The sequence below is a fragment of the Ictalurus punctatus genome, chromosome 8 (genome assembly GCF_001660625.3).
Source record: "Ictalurus punctatus breed USDA103 chromosome 8, Coco_2.0, whole genome shotgun sequence".
In the NCBI taxonomy this organism is placed as follows: Eukaryota; Metazoa; Chordata; class Actinopteri; order Siluriformes; family Ictaluridae; genus Ictalurus; species Ictalurus punctatus.
The window spans coordinates 25,134,374-25,154,873 of NC_030423.2; the positions used below are offsets into that span (position 1 = coordinate 25,134,374).

Genomic DNA, 20,500 nt, shown 5'->3' on the forward strand with positions numbered 1-20,500 from the left:
CGCTACCTGATGTGCGACCGTGCCACCCAGACTTTATAAATGATCCAGAAATGTGGTGAAAATACCTAGAACACTACAATGATGCTTTCAACCAATGTATTAAGCCTGCATAAAGTTTGCACAAGAGTAACAGACCTCTCAGAGCTATTGTGGCCAATGAGGAGGCAAAACAACACTGGGACCCAGATGTTTATGACTTTCCTGGTTCATTTTCAGCAAGAGTAGCGCAGACACAAGACATCACACAGCAGACATCACAATAAAACACACAGAAATAGACAAATAATAAGGAATGTGAAACATTAGCTCATATTATACCACATTCAATGATATTTGACGTAATCTTGGATAGGAAGTGTAAAAGATTCACACTTGTTTACTCTTGAACCCAAAGACACATTTTACACACCTACACATAATCTCAAACTCTTGCTACAGGTTTAATTCTCCACTATTAGGATTACCAATCCCATCCTAGATTAAATGTACTAGCTTTAGTCTGGTCACTTTCTATAATCCTTTCAATCACGGCTTGTTTGTGAACTTTCCTCAAGCATGTGCACAGGCTCTCTCTCTCGCTTTCTCACACACACACACACACACACACACACACACACACACACACACACACACACACACACTACAGCGGAAGTCATTTTTTCAGATCTATCTTCCCTCCCATAGCAGCACCTTATAGTTAGACAGTACATCTGAAGGTAAGTACTTTTATGCTTTTCTTCTCACACTTTTCATTTTTCATCTTCCATTTCCCAAAACCAAGCTGTACAACTCACACACACAACGCACACGCTTGATCAAGAGAAATGATGCAGAGGATGTGAGGTTTAGGTGTGTCGAAACAGCTCAGTCATGGCTATGAGAAAATAGTTCATATCCGGGATAGTGTTGATTTTCTTGCTCCTGAGTTTAAATCTCTCTTTTTCTTTCTTTCAGGTGATGTCTCTCTGTTCGGACCAGAGAGAAGACGGAGAGAGCACCTCCGGCTCCTCAGAAGCTAAAACAGACCGTTATGGATTCCTGCTTGTTAATGGAGATACGAATAACGACAGGTCAGTGTTAACAAACACACACAAACACATACACACACACTGTGGAAGAGCTGTGTGTTCAACTTTGTGTGTGTGTGGGTGTGTGGAATAAGGTATTTTTGTTAACTTATTCTCAACCGTCACCTACAATTACTTTCTCTGTTGCTCTCAACATCCTGCCACATTACCATGGTGATATTGGCCATGTCAGAATGTGGTTTCCTGTTGTGTGTGTGTATATGTATGTTAGGGTGTTTATTGTGACAGTTGTGCTTTGTGCTCTGATAGTCTCAGAGATGTACATTTAAAAGCTGCCTGTTGCAATGTTGTAGACAAGGAACAGGGTTCCGGTTAGGTCAAATGTAGATCAAACTTTTCTCTCAAAATGTTTTTGACAATAACCTGAGATCAGGTTCAAACCAAGGACCCTGGAGCAGTGGAGCAGCAATGCTACTTGCTGTAAAAATGCTACAGAGTTGCAAAAATTGCGGAAACAAACGGCAGCGGACCTGAAAAGGTCACATTAAATGTTTCATAATTTTGTGGTACGGGAATACAAACCTTTGCACTGTGTGTGTATAAATATATATACTGTAGTTGTGTACAACAGAACATATTGCTGTATTATCTAATTGATATTACCATAAATACATTAAAGATAAATACATTAAAAACATTTTGTTTATACAAGTTTTTCATTTTATATTTTGCTATCTAAAATGTTATTGGTGTATGCTTCTTTTTTAATTTACAGAATTGACCGAAATATTGTCATGAAATTGTCAGTAATGTCATTATTTTCATAGATTTGTCAGTAATGTCGTTACTGTCAGATTTGTCATAATGTCAGGACTGTCGTAGATTTGTCATAATGTCAGGATTGTCATAGATTTGTCATAATGTCAGGATTGTAGATTTGTCATAATATCAGTATTGTAATAGATTTGTCATAATGTCAGTATTGTAATAGGTTTGTCATAATGTAAGGATTGTAATAGATTTGCCATAATGTCAGGATTGTAATAAATTTGTCATAATGTCAGGATTGTCATAGATTTGCCATAATGTCAGGATTGTAGATTTGTCATAATGTCAGTATTGTAATAGATTTGTCATAATGTCAGGATTGTAATAGATTTGCCATAATGTCAGGATTGTAGATTTGTCATAATGTCAGTATTGTAATAGATTTGTCATAATGTCAGGATTGTAATAGATTTGCCATAATGTCAGGATTGTAGATTTGTCATAATGTCAGTATTGTAATAGATTTGTCATAATGTCAGGATTGTAATAGATTTGCCATAATGTCAGTATTGTAATAGATTTGTCATAATGTCAGGATTGTAGATTTGTCATAATGTCAGGATTGTAATAGATTTGTCATAATGTCAGGATTGTAATAGATTTGTCATAATGTCAGGATTATCATAGATTTGCCATAATATCAGGATTGTCACAGATTTGTCATAATGTCAGGATTATCATAGATTTGTCATAATGTCAGGATTGTAGTAGATTTGTCTGTGCCATTATTGTCATAGATTTATATAAGGTCTATTGTCATATATTTGTCATAATGTCAGGATTGTCATAGAATTATTACTGCCTAGTAATAAAGTGGCCATATTATATATATATGGCATATGTCACCTAATTTAATATAGAACTGTAATACCTGTAATATCTTGTCATAATGTAAGTATTGTCATATATTTGTCAGTAATGTGATTATTGTCAAAGATTTGTCAGTAATTTCAGTATTGCCAAAGACCTGTCATAATATTAGTAGTATTACTATCATAGATTTGTCACAATGTCAGTACTGGTATAGTTTTGTCATAATGTCAGTGTTGTTTAGATTTGTTTTGGGTAAAGGAGACTAGTTGGATTGTGTAAGAAAGGCATGCAGTTACATGCATGTGTATTCTTTTTTTAGTAAGAATCAACCTGTCCAGTAATAAATTGTACAATATATACGGCATATGTCACCTAGTTTAATGCAATGCATGTGATATCTTTGTGAGACATTATATAGGCAAAATTAATTTCTTTCTAGTAACACAATAAAAAGCATATAGTTTACATGCTGTATTTGTGTCACCAGCAGTGATGACCCCTGTCCTGAGTTGGTGAGACACCGTGAAATGAAATGGATCACCCTTATGAACCAGTGGGATCAGGTACTTGAGAAGAAGCACAGTAAGGTATGTTTGTGGAAAAAAGAAAGAAACATTCACTATTTATCAATCATCACACTGTCAGAAACCCAAAATCTCCTTCATCATCATCATTATCATCATCATCACCATCATCCTCTCTTGCCTACAGATAAAAGCTCAGTGTCAGAAGGGCATCCCAGCATCTGTCAGGGCCAGGTGCTGGCCCCTGCTTTGTGGAGCGAAACAGAGGAAAGAGAATAACCAAGATCTCTACAAAGTGAGTGAATATGTTAGTGAGCAGGAGAGGAAAGAAAAGAGGAAAAGGACCTACACCTGCATTTTATTACAAAATTCCAGGTGTCTATGGAGCAACATTCATTCATTCATTTATTCATTCGAGTAACTGCTTCATCCAGGTCAGGGTTGTGGTGGATACAGAGTTTATTCCGGGACCAATGAACAGGAGGCAAGAATACACCCTGGATGGCATGCCAGTCCATCTCAGGGTGCCATGCACACACAATCATTTAAACCTATGGGAAATTTCAATTCTCCAGTCCACCTACCAGCATGTTTGTGGTAGGTGTGAGGAAACGTATGTGATGGCAAAATGACATGCTCACTTGGTCAGGGTACTGATAGTCCTGAGTTTGGATTTCTTACTGAGCCTCACTGGTCAATGTATCTCTTTGGTGAACCTTTAAATATTCTACATCACTGGTTACTAACCCTGTTCCTGGAGATCTACCTTAACTTTAGCTCCAACCACAATTGTGCCAACCTGTATATCTAATCATTGCCTTAAGAAGATCTTGATCAACTAAAACAGGTGTGTTAGATTTTGGTTGGAGATGAAACCTGCAGGAAGGTAGATCTCAAGGAAGAGGGTTGGTGACCATGGTTCTACATAGAACCCTATTAGCATAACCATCCAAAGAATCCTTGGGGCTCTTCAACTTGTTGCAGTTGCTAGCAAAACATGTTTCTTCCTTTGTCCAATAAATAAACCCAATTTGAGTTGCATATGTTTTGTAAACAAAATGGCACAGCCCCCAAATCCCTGATGTTGCTAATTGTTGGTGCTAGAACCAAACCCACTTTTGCCAGTCAAGAACTGTTTCTTCTGGCATGGAATCCAGTGAAATGGTTCCAGCAACTAGTCAGTGAAAAGCAGCTATCGAATGCCAGGGTTTGAGAGTAGACCATCTTTCCCATGACCTGTTCTGACCTGTCAGTTCTAGTTTGTGTTTCATTCCTCTGTTAATTTCTCTCTGTAAGACTCTGGAGTCGTCCCCTGGTCAGCAAAGCTGGATTGATGTCATCAAGAGAGACACAGACAGGCAGTTTCCCTTCCACGAGATGTTTCAATCCAAAGACAGCCATGGGTAAAAGCACTCTCTGTCCCTCTCCTTAACAATCATTCATGTCCCAACAATCATTCAATCTAGCTTGTTCTGACAAGCTACACACAGGCTATGCTGGTGAAACTGGTAGACGTTGATACTTATTTACCACTACCAAATTGTCTCAAGGTTCAAGATTTCAAGAAGTTACACCTTAGTAAGGAAGTTAGATGGACAGTTCAGGATTCGTAGCCCTAGTGTCTGAAATTGATATCATATATTTCACTTAAAGGGATTCACACGCACTCTAACACACGCTGGTCTAGGAGCACTTACCAGCCCAGCCTGTGTTTTGACCACTTGGTTTGGTTCAGCAGGGGCTCCAATGAAGCTAATACAAATTTCTGTTTTTATATTTCTTCCTGCCTTCATGTGAGAAGGCAGCAGGGCTTGTTGCAGGTTCTGAAGGCGTACACTCAGTTTCGGCCTGACGAGGGGTACTGCCAGGCACAGGGTCCCGTGGCAGCAGTGCTACTAATGAACATGCCCATAGAGGTACATATCTGCAGTCAGAAACATGGACATATAACCTCATTTAAAACTAATGTGCACATACAGGTGGGTGACAAATGAATGGAAATGATGGCTCTGTTATACTGTAAGGGTGGGGGCGGGAGGCTGGTCATTCGTTTTTGCTGATATGATTTGGCTCCAATTGCCCCGTTAGATGGAAGCATCACTGCAAATCAGTGCATACATATTCAGTTTGGTCACGATCCTGATGGGAATGCTACCTTCCAGGATGACTCTGCTTCCCCTTCCACAGGGTTACGAGGGCTCACTGAATGGTTTGTTGAGGATGAAAATGATGTAAAGCATATGCTATGGCTTTCACATTGATTAGATCTCAGCCCAATTGAACACCTATGGAAAATTTTGGAGTAATGTTTTAGATAGCGCTTAGCATAAAAACAGCAACTGAAGGAAGTATGTTGTGGGCAAACAGTGTTCATCCCACCAGTTACACTCCAGAGACATGTAGAATCTATACTAAGGTGTACTGAAGCTATTTTGGTTGCTCATGGTGGCCCAAAAAACACTTACACTTCCTTTAATTTGTCATCTGTTTGTATGCCAAGGACTTTGTTGAGAAGCCTTGCTAGTCATTAAAAAAAAATACCAATACTGGCAATACAACTGCTTAACTTAAATTCCATGACTATTTCAGGAAGCGTTCTGGTGTTTGGTACAGATCAGCGAACTCTACCTCCCTGGCTACTACAGCCCCCTGCTGGTAGGGCAGAATTACAACAAGTCAGAGCACACCTGAGGAGAAAATGTCATTGTTTTTATAGTTTGTGCTTTCTGTCTACACAGGAGGGAGTTTTGTTTGATGCTGCAATTCTTTTTAGCGTACTAAAAAGGACATGTCCGGCTGCATACAAACACATGAAGAGACAAGGGGTGGAGCCTCTCATGTTTGCCACGGATTGGCTGATGTGCCTGTATAGCCGGCACCTGCCCTTTAACACTTTACTCCGGGTCTGGGACCTCTTCTTCTGCAATGGTGAGGGATTATTTGTGCAGGTTGGACTATATGCCTTCACATAGCGAGACTGATAAGTGTGTGACTGATACGTGTGTGTGTTGCAGGTGTACGTGTGCTGTTTCAGGTGGCCGTGGTTTTAGTGCGCAGGTGCTTAGGGGAGGCTCGACATCGGAAAGAGTGTGATGGCCAGATGGAGACTCTGGAGAGACTGCGGTCAGTTAGGGGGCGTGTCCAACATGAACAAGCTGACGCCTTTATTCAAGAGGTGAGTAATTTGGGTGGGACCAGTACTCAAACTAAGATAAGATAAGATAAACTATATTCATCCCACACTGGGGAAATTCCCTATACTTACCACATTTACAGTTGCATAAGTAAAGGTTTGTTTGTTCACTTTTTATTGTCCCCCTTAGGGGAAACTTTTTAATCAGAACATTTTATTGTCATATTTGGTGAAGTTCTCCTCACACTCTAGCAGCTGTCAATAGAATAACAGGTTAGAGGAGAAACTCCAGCCTCTGTGGAACCCCAGGTTCTCTAAACATGAGGGGGAAAAAACAAACAAATAATGATGACCACCATGAGTTGCCAGATCTCAGGAAATACAACTTCACCGTGGAAATAAGGTCAACGTGGTGCACACGCATATCTGATTTGCAGTTATTTTAATTTTATCATCTTATGGTATGGCCATTATCTACTCCATACTTCTCTTTCCCTATTTCAGTCTTTGAAATATATCATAAAGCAGAAATTGTAACCTACATTTGTGTAAATCGATTAAGACTGAATTCCAATTATTTGCTTTAAAACATGATCTCGGTGGCCGCAAACTATTTTTAAACCCACAACCTTATTCCAAAATTAGTCCAATCTGGCATGAAATCCACAACCCTGGCAACCTTGTGAAGCAACAACATATTGTATAGCCAATCTGGGTAAAGAGCAATAATGTGTTAGTCACACAAGTCAATTCAGAAAACAACGCCTCTTCCACTAACATCCTAGTTTGCTTCCAGTTGTTGTTCACACTGTTATGTGTTGCCGCACCATGGCCCTGGAGAAACGGCATTTCGTTCCAATGTACACAATCTATAGAGGAATGAGAATAAAAACCCACTTGACTTGACTTGACATGGTGCAAGTACGTGTTTGTAGATGGAACGCTGAAGGGAGGGGTTGTATTTGTGTATTTTGAGTTTCACAACAACCAACCATGTTTAGTTTTAAACATTTAAAACCATGTTAAAGCTATTTCTTGGCACTTTGAGTCACATATTTTGAATTTGTTTTATTTTTGCACAAGATGCAAGCGACTCTAGAAATATCTTGATCTATTTTCATTCAGTTCACCTTCGGCATCAGACTACGTTTACACGCACATCAAATTCTGTTTAAGGTCTATATTCGAGTTGCAGCCATATTCCGAACACGATGTTTATATGCGTACAGGCATGGGAATATTCCTGTATACATGGTTGTTCTGAGCATGCCTGAGATGCCATTCCTAAATACCTAGCCTACAGCTAAGCATCTGTTAGCACCCACAATTTCTCGCAGGCCGACCATTCGTATATACCTCCATTCAGTAGAAATTCTGAATAAGGTGTTTACATGCAGCAAATTTTTCAGATTAAAACAGGCATAATCCAGGGGTGTGAATCAGAATATTGTCTTAATGACTCAATACTAATTAGAATATTGCCAAATTCTGATTAATATCAGGATATTAATGAGGATGTAAACATAGTCACCGTTTAACATGATGAGTGGAGCATATAACTAAATACTGATATATTGAGTGCAAAACATGGGATGCCCGTTGGGTTCTGTGTAAAAAGAAGTACATTTATATAACCTACAAATGTCTACATAACGGAAAACATGTTAATTTATTGGTGTTTTCTTATTTAGCAGTTATCTTCATTAGAAGGCTTAAAAGTTTGCACCCCCTGTTGACATGCTCGGTTTATATTTCATAATCTTATTTAAGGCATGAAAAGTTTAAACAGGGTTGGTTATGCTAGGTTGTCTGTAGGTGGGAATGAGTGTGTGCAGGATGCCCTGTGATCCAATCTGGGGTGTATTTCCTGCCTTGCTCCCAATGTTCCCAGGTCAGACTCCATGGCTACACCATGACTCTTACTGAAGATGAATGAATGAATGAATGAATGAATGAATGAGGTTTACGCAGACTGAAACTCTCAGACAGTTTGTAATGGGAGAGTGTAACCCTAAATCAGAAATGAATGACACTCCTACCTGCATGTTTTCGCACTTAACCCACAGGAACGCCCTAGAAAGCAATAGTAGTTAGTATATAAAAACAGACACGAGACTCATTCTCATTCTCTCCTTTATCTTAGGTGTGTTCGGTACCCCTGTCCTTGGCAGAGCTTCAGCGACTGACTGAAAAGGAGTTAGAGAAATGGAGGAAAGAGCGCCCAGGCTCGACCTTCGATCCTCGAGATCGTTGCCACGGACACTATATCATATGGGAGAAAGGGAAAGAAAGGGAGAAGGAGAACGTAAAGAAGGAGAGACAGAGCGGGAACCTGAGTGTTTCTGTGATGCGTTCGCACTCGTCTCTCTCTCCAGCGATCCTTCGTAAAAAATGGAGGAAGAGAGGGAGTAAAACAGAGACTGAGGAGTGGGAGGGACGAGGGTCGTCAAAACAAGACAGTGACGATGAGGAGAAAAGGAGGGCGAGCGTGTGCGGTGTAGCCGGAGAGCTACGGGCGAAGACACACAAGACACCACAGGAGTTCAGTACAAACTTACAGAAAGACCGGAACACAACCCCAAACACGGCGCGTATATCAGCCGCGGAAACACAGAATCGTTCAGAATCGACAGATCACAGCGACACTGTGTTTGAGGAGGATGAGAACGATGCAGCGGTCATCACCGTCCCATCACACACAGACAGCGGCGAATATGAAGAAGAAACGAGGCCGCCTTCCGGCTCGAAAGACGACGATTTACAAACAGGTAACTGTCAACAGGAGATAGAAAAACAGCATGGCACTGAGACACGGCAAGATGAAGAAAAGAAAGTACAGACTCCCGGAGAGGACCAGGATGAAGAAATACAAAAAAGTCAAGAGCGTCACGAAACACAACAAGCGCAATCACAACCTTCCCAACTAGAGGAAGAGGAAGCTGCAAGAAACATACTTGAAGACGAAACACAAGAAAACAGAAGTGAGCAGGAAGAGGAAATTGAAAATAAATCCTGTAAACCTGAAGAAGAGGTACAACTTAATATCAGCACACAAAAAGAGGACGTGAATATCACTCTACAGGAGGTGGAACCTGAGGTAAATACTGACACACAGGAACAGGAAATACATATCTGTACTTGTGAACAAGAGCTGGAAAATGGAATGAACAGTAAACATGAAGAAGAAATGCAGATAAGTAGCAGTAAACAGGAAGAGGAAATAGTGACAAATAGCCAAGAACAAGAAGAAATACATCTGGTTGACTCTGAAGAGATAAATACTGCTATCGGAAATAAACAGGAAAAGGAAATAAAGACAAATAGAAGAGAACAGGAAGTGGAAATACAGGAAGAAAGGGAAATAAAGGCAAAGAGTAGTGAACAGGAAGTGGAAATACAGGAAGAAAGGGAAATAAAGGCAAACAGCAGCGAACAGGAAGTGGAAATACAGGAAGAAAATGAAATAAAGGCAAACAGCAGTGAACAGGAAGTGGAAATACAGGAAGAAAATGAAATAAAGGCAAACAGCAGTGAACAGGAAGTGGAAATACAGGAAGAAAATGAAATAAAGGCAAACAGCAGTGAACAGGAAGTGGAAATACAGGAAGAAAATGAAATAAAGGCAAACAGCAGTGAACAGGAAGTGGAAATACAGGAAGAAAATGAAATAAAGGCAAACAGCAGTGAACAGGAAGTGGAAATACAGGAAGAAAATGAAATAAAGGCAAACAGCAGCGAACAGGAAGTGGAAATACAGAACGAAGACAGACCATCAAATAGTGATGATGAAGAAGAGAAGCTTAAAAAATGTCTCGTACATGAAGACGTGCCCAGAGATGGGCAGAAGCAACAGGAAGACAGCGAACAAACAAATGAAGTCGAACAAAGTTTGGAAACGGGAGAGGAAATGCATTCAAATATACAAACTCCGGAAGATCAGAAGGATGCAGAGGAACAAGCGCCCTCCGTTCAAGAGGAAGATCATGTGAAAGGTGAACTCTGTGAAAGTGTAAGCAGTACAGATGTGAAAAGGACACAGCAAGAGCAGGAAGGTGAGACAGAGCATTCAGAAGAGATGGAGAAAGAAGCACGGATTAGTGATGCAGCACCAGGGGAGGAAACAGAGGGAACCGTCATGGATGAAGAAAAGAGAAGTAGCAATAATCTCACAGCAGATCAAGAGGAATCAGAAACAGCAGCAGCTTCACCTTGTGTTCAACCAGAAATAGTGATGGAACATTCTGGAGACTCAGAGACTCCACAGGACTCCAACCAGACACAGGGTGAAAACATAGATGTTAACAAAATCTCCACATCTGAGCATGGAGAACCTGATGGAACCAGTGGATCTAGCAATCCAGAGCTTCCACAACCAGACAACGAAGAAGAGGAATCCAAAATAGAGATAAATATTGCAACCGAGTCAAACCTGGTCAAACCCGCTCTCTCTGGCTCAAACCCACAGCTCCGCCTTCGCAGGTCCTCCAGCTCCCACACCTACTATCCCACAATCCTCTCTGAGGACACTTTCAGGGACCCGCAACAATGTGTCAAACAAGAGTCATGCCCCCAAACCACAAAGGCAGAAGAGTCAGATATCGCACAGCCGACACAAACACAGCTCTCCAAACAGGAGGAGGGTCTACAGAAACCACAAACACAAGCTCTCCCAAAGTCAGAGAAACCCAAACGCAGGGGTCTGTTTCACCGGCTCAGGGCCGACACGCCTTCCAAATCCGCCATCCCCAAAATTGTCATCCAGGACTTCAGTGAGGGAGAGGAGAAGCTGAGCTCTAAAGAGAGGAGGCGGCGGAGGAGGATGCAGGAGAGGAAAGAAAAGGAGGAGGAGAAGGAGAGGAAGAAGCTAGAGAAAGAGCTGGAGAAGGAAAAAGGGCGGGAGAGGAAAAAGCCTCAGACCAGAGGGAAGAGTTTTCAGGTGCTCAGTAGAAAGCAGGATGATGATGACAATGATGTTTTCTCTGGGAAGAGCGGCTCTCAGACGGTAGGACGGAAAAGGAACTCTTATTCGGAGAGTTACTTCTGACTGAAGGACACACTGACACTTCTCAGCATTTTTAGCTAAATGGATTATAGTATGATCGCAGTTGAAAAATGCTATGTGCTAAACATTACCGAGCAAGAAGGCTGTAAAGAACACTGACCATCAGTGTTACCCAAAACGGTGAAGGAAATCCATCCATCCATCCATCTTCTATACCGCTTACTCCTTTTCAGGGTCACGGGGAAACCTGGAGCCTATCCCAGGGAGCATCGGGCACAAGGTGGGGTACACCCTGGACAGGGTGCCAAGGGGAAAGAAATAAAGCTTCAAAAGACATTCACCCCAAACCCCAACCTTGGTTTACGTGAACAGCAAGTGGAGCCGAGCTTCTTGACGGAAATGTAAAAATCACATCATGTTATAGTAGTAGTAATAATAATAATAATAATAATAATAAAGATGTAATGGTTCTCTTTATAGAGAAATGCTCGTAAAACTCATTCCTCTTTTCAGAGCAACTGTTAACATCTGTGTATATACATTTGATCATTAAAGCAAAATGTGCTGGTTTTTGCTATTGTAATGCTTTACTCTAACGTCTTCTTTCATCATAAATAAACACCAAAGCTGAGAAATAGGGAAGTTTTGCCAAGCATGTGTAAGAAATAAATAAATAAAATCAATCAATCAATCCTCACAGGCCTTGCATGCAGTTACAGGAAAACACTGGGGTGGTGTGGATTATTCGTCTTTAACAATAAATTCCCAAATGTTTTTATTCCACTTACACCACAGCAAACTCGTGTCCATTTTTAATGAATAAAACATTGTGCTTTTTATGTTTATAATTAATGTACAGTTGTTTCATATCCATGCTCATATTTCTCTCTCTAAATTAATATGACAAAAAAAAAAAAAACGTTACTGAGAAACCAAATACCTTAAAGTCCTCCGTCTTGAACACTTTCACCACTGAGGAAAAACATTAAGCGCTGACACTGGAGACTCCTTCCATAAATGTAAAATAAACATCTCCTTACAGAAAGCTTCACAACATAATGTTCTTCTTCGTTAACACAATTTGAATCCATTTATTATCAGTCTTAGACTGTGTGAAGCGTCCGCCATACATATCCGTGTGAACGAGTACGTATTACTGTTAAAACCTATTAGAAGGAACGTATTAATATAAACCTGTGATTTGAGTTAAGAGTCAGAACTACTGTCTGGGCTGCTGTTATAGAAAATGAATCAACACCCTATCTGACCAATCATTAAGAATCCAACAACATAGAAAGTTTCCTTTCATGAAATTTCCTTGCTATTTTGTAAATGTTGTGATTTCCTATATCAGAATGTAGCCCCATGCTTTAGTGGTAATGACTGGATAGTTTACGAAATAAAATCAGCCATGTAAATACAATTATAGGTCTCATTTGTTTCAATTGGCTGTTAATGACTGTTGCAAGGTCAGGAATGAAATTTCAGAAGACTTCGATTAGCAGAGATGACACTGTCTATTCTTGACACACCTTAAATTTTAGTCTTGTTTTGACCGCTTCATCACTGATTCGACTTTTTAAAAAAAAGAACACTGAACTTAAAGGAACTGAAACAACAATAAAATAAAAGGACGTTCCGTGCGGGATGATCTTTCTTGGTGTAACTCGTCCTTCTGTCTTTTCTCCTTTTGCTCACGGTTTCCCGTTGCATCACTGCTGCAGCGTTCATTCCGACTGTCTCTCGTCCTCGCTGTCGCTGGCCAGCACTTCCTGGCTCTGCATTGTCTGGTTGGTCGGTCGAGAGGAAGCCGGCAGCACGGAGCCAAAGAAAAGCGAGCAGAACTGAGAATGATAGAATGACACACGAGATGAATAACAGCACATCGGATACGCATGGGTTTTTAAATTATACTAAACATTTAAAAACCTTTTTATTGGGCTGTCCCTCCCCTGACTCCTCCTCCTCCTCCTCCTTCTCGTCGACTTCCTCGTCGCTCAGCCGTCGGCTTTTGTGATTGGAGGAGGAAGTTTGAGGTTGAGGTTCGTAGGACGGCCCAGCGAGGTCACTGGTCTCCATGGCGATGAGGTACGAGTCAATGTCGTCGCACATAAAGTCATCGGGTGGGAGTTCGGCTCGGGGTCTGGGGGAGACGATGACGAACAGAGCATGAACAAAGGTCATTAATTAATTACTTAATTCAAATGGATGTAATCTATAAATATTACTCATACTGTCTGTTCGCAAACATCTCTTTACCTGTTGGCTTTGTTGTTGTTGCGTTGGTGTGCGTCTTCCGAGAGAGTAGCGAGGACGAAGTTCGCGTCTAAGACGCTGTCAGACACACTCAGGACAACGGGGCTAACACACACACACACACACACACACACACACACACAAATTAACTGTAAAGTAATTTTAGGATAAAACAGATGAATGTTTTAAGCAGTTTACCTGCCAGGCTCATCAAAGTACATGGAGATAGGAAGACCTGCTGTCTCAGCAAAAACCAACAAACCCTGTGAGCCAGAGAGAAAAGGTTTAAATGAACCCACAGAATTCTACCATCACTCTAAAGTAATTTGCATTAGCAAGTAATTTTCCACGATCAACATGTAAGCAGTCAGATTAACATTTAAAATGAAAAGACAATGCAGTGAAACAGGAAGGAGATAAATAACAACGGTACGCTGCACTTCAAAGCCTCGTGAACACCAAATAAACCTAAATGGCTGTGAATAATTAATACATCATATATTCTCACTATGTTTATTCAAAAATGCATTTAAGTATCTGTATGAATCTTGAACACGTACTATATAACTGTTGTGTATAGAATGGTGACAAATGAAAGGAAAACATTTTTGTGTTTAAGCTTGAGGGGGGCATTTATTTTTGTTAGCATGGAATGTATTGTGTCTAAATGTCCCTTAGAGTGAAGCGTCACTGCAATTCGACACAAAGGTCTTCTGATTGATCCACTTTTTTTATTTATTCTATAATGAAACATTCCTATATTGACAGGTGTGGTCTCTTTCAGGATGACTCCGCCCCCATCAACCGGCCATGAGGACTCACTGAATGGTTTGATGCGGATGAAAATGATGTAAAATCATTTGCTATGGCTTCCACAAAACCCCAGTAGAGGGAATATCTCGAAGGAAGAACAGTGCCATAAACTTGTAGAATCGTTGCTAAGGCGCATTTGTTGTTCGGTAGATCAATATACCGATCTAAATACATTAGACACTGTAGGTGTGTAGGTGTGTGTGTGTGTGTGTGTGTTTACCCTGAGCTCTTTGAGGCAGAAGGTGATGCTGGTCTGAGATCCAATAACGAAGTGATCAAACTCTTCTGAGCTCAAACACAACTCTGTCATCATGGCTTTTGATGAGTCTGGTGTGAAAAAGAGAAACATTTCATCTAAAATTCAAATAAAAAAATACTAATATACCATTTTATTTATTTATTTATTTTTCACAACTTGCATTGCAAGGAGATTTTAAACAGAATATGAATAAATGTCAGAAACTGTAAAAGAAGTCAGTTATTTGGGGGCGTAAACGTGATTACAGTTAAAAGTTCCCTAAAAGTTACAGCCACTATTCAGTTTGGACGTTAGCGTCGCTAACTTCATACGGTTGAGGACAACTGAGGGAGTCGTACACAACTATTACAAAAGCTGCAAAATTCACTGATGCTCAAGAAGGCAACACAATACATTAAGAACCCTGGGGGGTGTAAACTTTTAAGCAGGATGATCGTAATTGTAAATTGTTATTATTTTGTTTAAAGATCTTGCTTCCCCGCCATATAGTACTGTCCTTCAGAAGCTACAGAAGATATTTACATGCTTCCCAGAAGACAAAATAATAATAATTTACACCGATCAGCCGTTCAAAAGTTTACACCCCCATGGCTCTTAATGTATCGTGTTGCCTTCTTGAGCATCAGTGAACGTTTGCACCTTTTGTAACAGTCGTGTACGACTCCCTCAGTTATCCTCAGCGTGAAAAGATTGATCTCGACATCATATAGTCGCTGTTAAAAGGAAAGGAGTCAGATATGAAGAAGATGCTGGAAAAGTAAAGAATGTGCAGGGCCTGGAGGATTTTTCTGAAGAACAGTGGGCAGTTTAACCGCTCAGGACAAACAAGGGACTCGTGAACAACTGGAGGATTGCAGACCTGGGTTTGTTCTTGTACTGAGTTGGGAGAGGTGCAGTTTAAACAAACAGATGCACCTGAAACGTGTTGCCAGTTGGAAAACCACACTGACCAACGATTACCACTGAACCAACATCAGGTCACGTAAAGAAGGAACCGTGTACTGTTCTTGTGAAGGCATTTTACAGAACAGAAAATAACATGGAAAGCCTGTTACACATCACCTGCATCATCTTCCACGTGGTTCCTGAGCCAAACTCGATCGCTGCTCACTGATACACACACTTCCTCCAGAGAGGGTGGGAAATGCAGAACTGTATCCACCCACAACCTGCGCACAGACGACAAGGGAGACATTATAGAAGAAACTGAGAGGTGCACACTGAAACAGAGACAAAGGAAAAGAGAAATGGAGGTAGGGAGGAAGGAAGACCTGGGTTGGGCTCGGAGCACGTTGGTGCAGTTGTCCTTGTCAAACACTGCTTGCAAGCACTCACAGTCCTGAAAGGACAAGTTGTGTGTCTTTAAAAGCCCTGAAACAACCAAACACACATACAATCCCATAAGAAGAGTAATGAATCTTTCCTCCTGTCCATTTTTTCCCCACATCACAGTTTCCCTCCCCTCTCCATCTCTCCTTCTGTTTTCTTTCCCAATTGTCTCACTGTCTCCTCACTTTCCCCTCCTAGTCACCTTATATCCTTCACAAACTGCTTTCTTCCTTTACTTTTTTTAATATACATTCTCCCTTGTATCTCTTGTATCTCTCTCTCTTGTATTTTCCTCATTATATACTCCTCTCGTACTTATTCTCTCTCATTACTCTCGGCTTTTCTTTGTTCCTTTTCTTAAACATCTCAGTTTCCTGTCTGCTCACTTGCTCGCCATCTCACACCTCTCACTTTTTCGTTCTCTTCCATCCCCCTCTTTTACCCCATTAACTTTCCCTCCTTTTCTCCCCCTTTCTATTCTCTCTACTTTTTCTCTCATGAAAATTTTAACGCACACTTACTAAGTAAAACATCACGTGTGGCAAACATGTTAGAGAAGTAAGGAACGACGCACTTGGGGGCATGCTGTCATAGGGAAATAATCAATGACTTGGTGGCGTAATGCCGAGTTACTCTCACCACCCGTAGTTCATTATTTTACAAATACAGCATGTCCCAAAGGGATTTATTCCTCTTATACCATAATTCTCTCTAAGTTTGCGATCCTGAAGACTTTCCTATGGCGGAAGCTATAAAGCCAACACTGGAGACTCCTGCCATGAATGTTAAATAAATGTTTCCTTAGTGAAAGCTCTTCTATATCTATCATAAATCTTGTTTATACCATGTTTGCAATGCAGCGTGATTCTCAGACGACTCTTCTGATTGTTCATCTCAATTCGGCACTTCTCCACAGAACGCTCGAGAGACGACAGAGACCTGAACACTGTCTGTACACTCTGAGAGAGGGAGAGAGGGAGAGAGAGAGAGAGAGAGAGAGAGACACATTGAAACACTCATACTATAACTAGAGGTGTCAATATTCATTGATTTGAATCAGTGCTCATACACACATTCACACCTAGGGAAAATGTAGTTTCCAATCCTCCTACTGGCATGATTTTGGACCAGAAGGAAACTGGAGAATATGTTAAATATGACATAATATATAACTGGCACACAGGGAATTAATAATCACAGATTTGAGAAGAGATTGGGAACATGAGACGCTGTTACTTTGATGGGCATTTTGCAGCGGAAGGCTTGGTCTGGAGGAGCCTGGTACCTCTGGAAGAAAAGCGGAGACATCAGGAAGCAGGCAAACGCTGATCGGGATGAGTTCACTGCACGCAGCGTTAGCTGAAAAACATGAGCACGTGATATACATAAACCCAGACACATTTACATTTATTCATTTAGCAGACGCTTTTATCCAAAGCGACTCACAAATGAGAAAATACAAGCAAAAGACACAAAGATAAGGGTAAATAAATATAAATAATCAACAGGAGAACCAATACATCACACTGGATAAATAAATATGAATCAGACTTGATGCATAATGCATTACACCCAATAATCCAGCAATATTAATGAGGATACTTAACACCCCATGACCACACAGTCATAGACACTAACCCCATCTTCAGTGGGCTCCAAGTAAAGCTCTTCTCCAATCCTAGAAAGGGAGTGTATTGCTTTGGCCAGCACTGTAAGATAGAAGGTACATGCAATAACAAACTAATGATACCATGAAAAAAAAATACTAATAATATCCCAGCAAACACGGAACATTTCCCTAACCAGGAACCAACTCAGTATTGCTCCTGAAATATTCTGCGAACTTCTCTTAATTTTAGAAAAGAAACATTTGCCAATGAATATTGTTTGTAGGTATTATTTTTGTAGCCACAAAGGAATGCTCTGGAAGATTCCTGTAATATTCTTCCATGGTCTCAGAACACAAGGTTTGCCAAAAAATTTTTTTTTAAAACTACAAACCAACTTTCTCTTGCAGGAAGTTCACAATTGCTTTTATTATTATTGCATACAAACTAATGTTCTGGATCCATTCCATTCAGGACCATTTGCACTGAAATGACGATAGGCAGGACACTTTAAAATATTTTGGCAATCAAAAAGGAATGCAGACCAAAAAAATATTCTGTATTACGTACATTTGTGAATAATAAATACATTGGGCTACAGATAATATTCATGCATATTTTGGTGTCTCTTGTGATTCAGCCGGAGCTCTTCATGTATGAGCTTCTATGTATAGTGATGTAATATTATTATTATTATTATTATTATTATTATTATTATTATTATTATTATGGGGAGCAAGTTTCCCTAACTTTAGCAGTTGGGTATTTTTTGGGAACCATGTCATAACGTTCTGGGAGCGTTCCATTTCGGTCAGAAGACTCTTCCTGGTATGTTCTAGGAATTTTAAAACACATCGTTCTCATATTAAATGACAAATGACAAGGAATTTTCATCAGAGGTTGCTTTTCGGTGCTATTTTATAAGCACAAACTAACAGTCTGGGAAGATTCCAGTAACATTCTCTTACAGGAAATTTACGAGGTTCACCAAAGAGACCTCAGCATGTTTGCCTTGCACCTCTGGGGTTGGGGTTCAAATCCCACAGGGTGGAGGTGGAATTTGAACCCACCTCCACCCTGAGTGCTTCAGGGGTTTCCTCCAGGAATTCTTGTTTAGTCCTAAGTCATGCGTTTGTAGGTTGACTGGCATTTCCAAACTATCCGACATGTGTGAACGGATGTGTGCATGTTTGTTCCCTGCGATGGGTTGGCACTCCATCCAGGGTATCCCCTGCTTTTTGCCTAGAGCCCCCAGGGATTAGTCTCCAGGCTCCCCATGTCCCTATATAGGATAAGCGGTACTGAAAATGGATGGATGGATGGATGGATTATTATTATTGCATATTAATGTATCCTGCTACATTAGAAAATCACTGTGTCCGTCCTGATTTATTACATACTGGTTCGATTTCAACCAGCCAGGTCTGTACCAGCATAGTCACAGGTTTGTCTAGGGATGGTTTAGAGAATGTTCCCCTAACCATTCAGAGTTAGTTCAAGGTTCCTTAGAGGTTTAAATGATTTAAAAGTTGTAGGAACATTAGGGGGAACTTTCTGAACTACAACGCGTAGTGAAACTTATATTTCCATAAAGAAAACTTTCCTGGAAAACAAAACCAGTGCTAAAAACTGTTCTCACAAACTTCTGAAAACCAGTCATTGTTAGTTTGGGATAAAAGGCGATATAATAAAGAGGTATACAAAAAAAAATATTACGTATTTTAATGTTAGTAAGCTTATATTCCTTCACATAGCTAAGTCACCTTTGACGTTTCCTCCGGTTGCAACGCAGTCCATCCTCGTGCACTTTGCACAGAATGAATTCTGACAAACAAATTAATTAACTAAACAGATGCGTAGACATTATTTAAAAATAAACGTTTTCGTTTACGGTTAAACGGAGATGCTGGTGCAAAACATACTCAATAACAGTCAACTAATTAGTCAAATAAAAATATGAAAACACGCCTAAACTGTTTACTTCTCATCACTTCGCCATGTCGCGCGCTGAAAGCAACCAATTGAATCGCGCCACGTCATATAAACGCGCCCGGATGTGTTATTTATTTTTTTATTTTTTTTGTAGCTTACTGACAACGGAGGAATCTCAAATATCTGCCACACAGAATAGTGCACTACATGCACACGCAGTTGCTTCATTCCCTATGTAGTGCACTATATAGGAACTCATCATTAATCTAATACTATGTATGTGTACTAACTGACTTTAGAAAGTCATTCATTATAAACGTTTCACGTTCGAAACATAACATTATGGAAAACGTTGGATAAACTGTTCCCAAACCGTTTGCAGCCAGGCCTTTTAGTCTAAAAAGTATTAAGGAACCATGTTATGATCACGCCACAAATAGGTTTTGTGTTAAATATAGTTTCCCAGTGAACACAGAAACGTTCCCTAATGTTAGCATTTGGTTTTGTTTTGGGTAATTTTTTTGGGAACCATGTCATAACGTTCTGGGAACATTCTATTATGGTTAAGAAATTCAGCACTGACATTCTTAAAAACATCCTGGGAATTTTAAACACCAATGTTCTCGTATTATATGACAACTGGCAAGCAATTTTCATCAAAGGTTGCTCTTAGGTGGTATTTTATAACCACAAACTAATATTCTGGGAACATTCCTGTAACATTCTCTTACAGGAAGTTTTCAAGTTTCACCAAAGATACCTTTCAGGCTTAGTTTTTTTTAGTGTACAACTAACATTCTGGTTAATTATTATGCAATATTTATTAATGTAGCTTGTTATATTAGAAAACGAGGGCACCTGTCCTGTTTTATTAGATTAAAACAACAACAACAACAACAACAAAAAAAAAAACATACGTGAAACTTATGACAACCAACCAGATTTATGTCAGGACAGTAGGTTTGTGTAGGTATGG

At 40.1% G+C, this 20,500-nt stretch overlaps 2 protein-coding genes across 3 annotated transcripts; one reads left to right on the forward strand and one right to left on the reverse strand.

Moving 5' to 3' along the window:
* The first annotated feature begins 609 nt into the window (after positions 1–609).
* tbc1d10c (TBC1 domain family, member 10C) lies at positions 610–11,911 on the forward strand. 2 transcript variants are annotated; one of them, XM_017473822.3, is made up of 10 exons: positions 610–716; positions 955–1,070; positions 3,157–3,256; positions 3,381–3,488; positions 4,490–4,596; positions 4,995–5,109; positions 5,783–5,848; positions 5,932–6,121; positions 6,208–6,368; positions 8,470–11,911. In XM_017473822.3, the coding sequence occupies exons 2-10, from the start codon at positions 958–960 to the stop codon at positions 11,368–11,370; spliced, it is 3,861 nt and encodes a 1,286-aa protein (XP_017329311.2). In that variant the 5' UTR covers positions 610–716; positions 955–957; the 3' UTR covers positions 11,371–11,911. The 2 variants fall into 2 exon arrangements, with proteins under 2 accessions (XP_017329311.2, XP_017329314.2); XM_017473825.3 differs by having other exon boundaries at positions 3,160–3,256.
* A 937-nt stretch (positions 11,912–12,848) lies between these two features.
* On the reverse strand, positions 12,849–19,608 carry rad9a (RAD9 checkpoint clamp component A). Its single transcript, XM_017473826.3, has 11 exons — positions 19,356–19,608; positions 17,624–17,694; positions 17,222–17,344; positions 16,830–16,944; positions 15,928–16,027; positions 15,719–15,825; positions 14,618–14,724; positions 13,783–13,847; positions 13,588–13,689; positions 13,258–13,471; positions 12,849–13,172 (listed from the first exon to the last, which is right to left on the reverse strand). Exons 1-11 carry the CDS (start codon positions 19,387–19,389, stop codon positions 13,056–13,058), a joined length of 1,155 nt encoding a protein of 384 aa, XP_017329315.1. The 5' UTR covers positions 19,390–19,608; the 3' UTR covers positions 12,849–13,055.
* Positions 19,609–20,500: the final 892 nt, after the last annotated feature.

Coding starts and splice junctions, on each gene's coding strand:
- tbc1d10c (XM_017473822.3), top strand. CDS start 958: ATGTCTCTCTGTTCGGACCAGAGAGAAGACGGAGAGAGCACCTCCGGC. Junction 1,071..3,156: donor GGAGATACGAATAACGACAG/GTCAGTGTTAAC, acceptor TTGTGTCACCAG/CAGTGATGACCCCTGTCCTG. Junction 5,110..5,782: donor TAATGAACATGCCCATAGAG/GTACATATCTGC, acceptor TGACTATTTCAG/GAAGCGTTCTGGTGTTTGGT.
- rad9a (XM_017473826.3), bottom strand. CDS start 19,389: ATGGACTGCGTTGCAACCGGAGGAAACGTCAAAG. Junction 17,345..17,623: donor TGGAGCCCACTGAAGATGGG/GTTAGTGTCTAT, acceptor CATGTTTTTCAG/CTAACGCTGCGTGCAGTGAA. Junction 14,725..15,718: donor CCACGTGGAAGATGATGCAG/GTGATGTGTAAC, acceptor TTTTCACACCAG/ACTCATCAAAAGCCATGATG.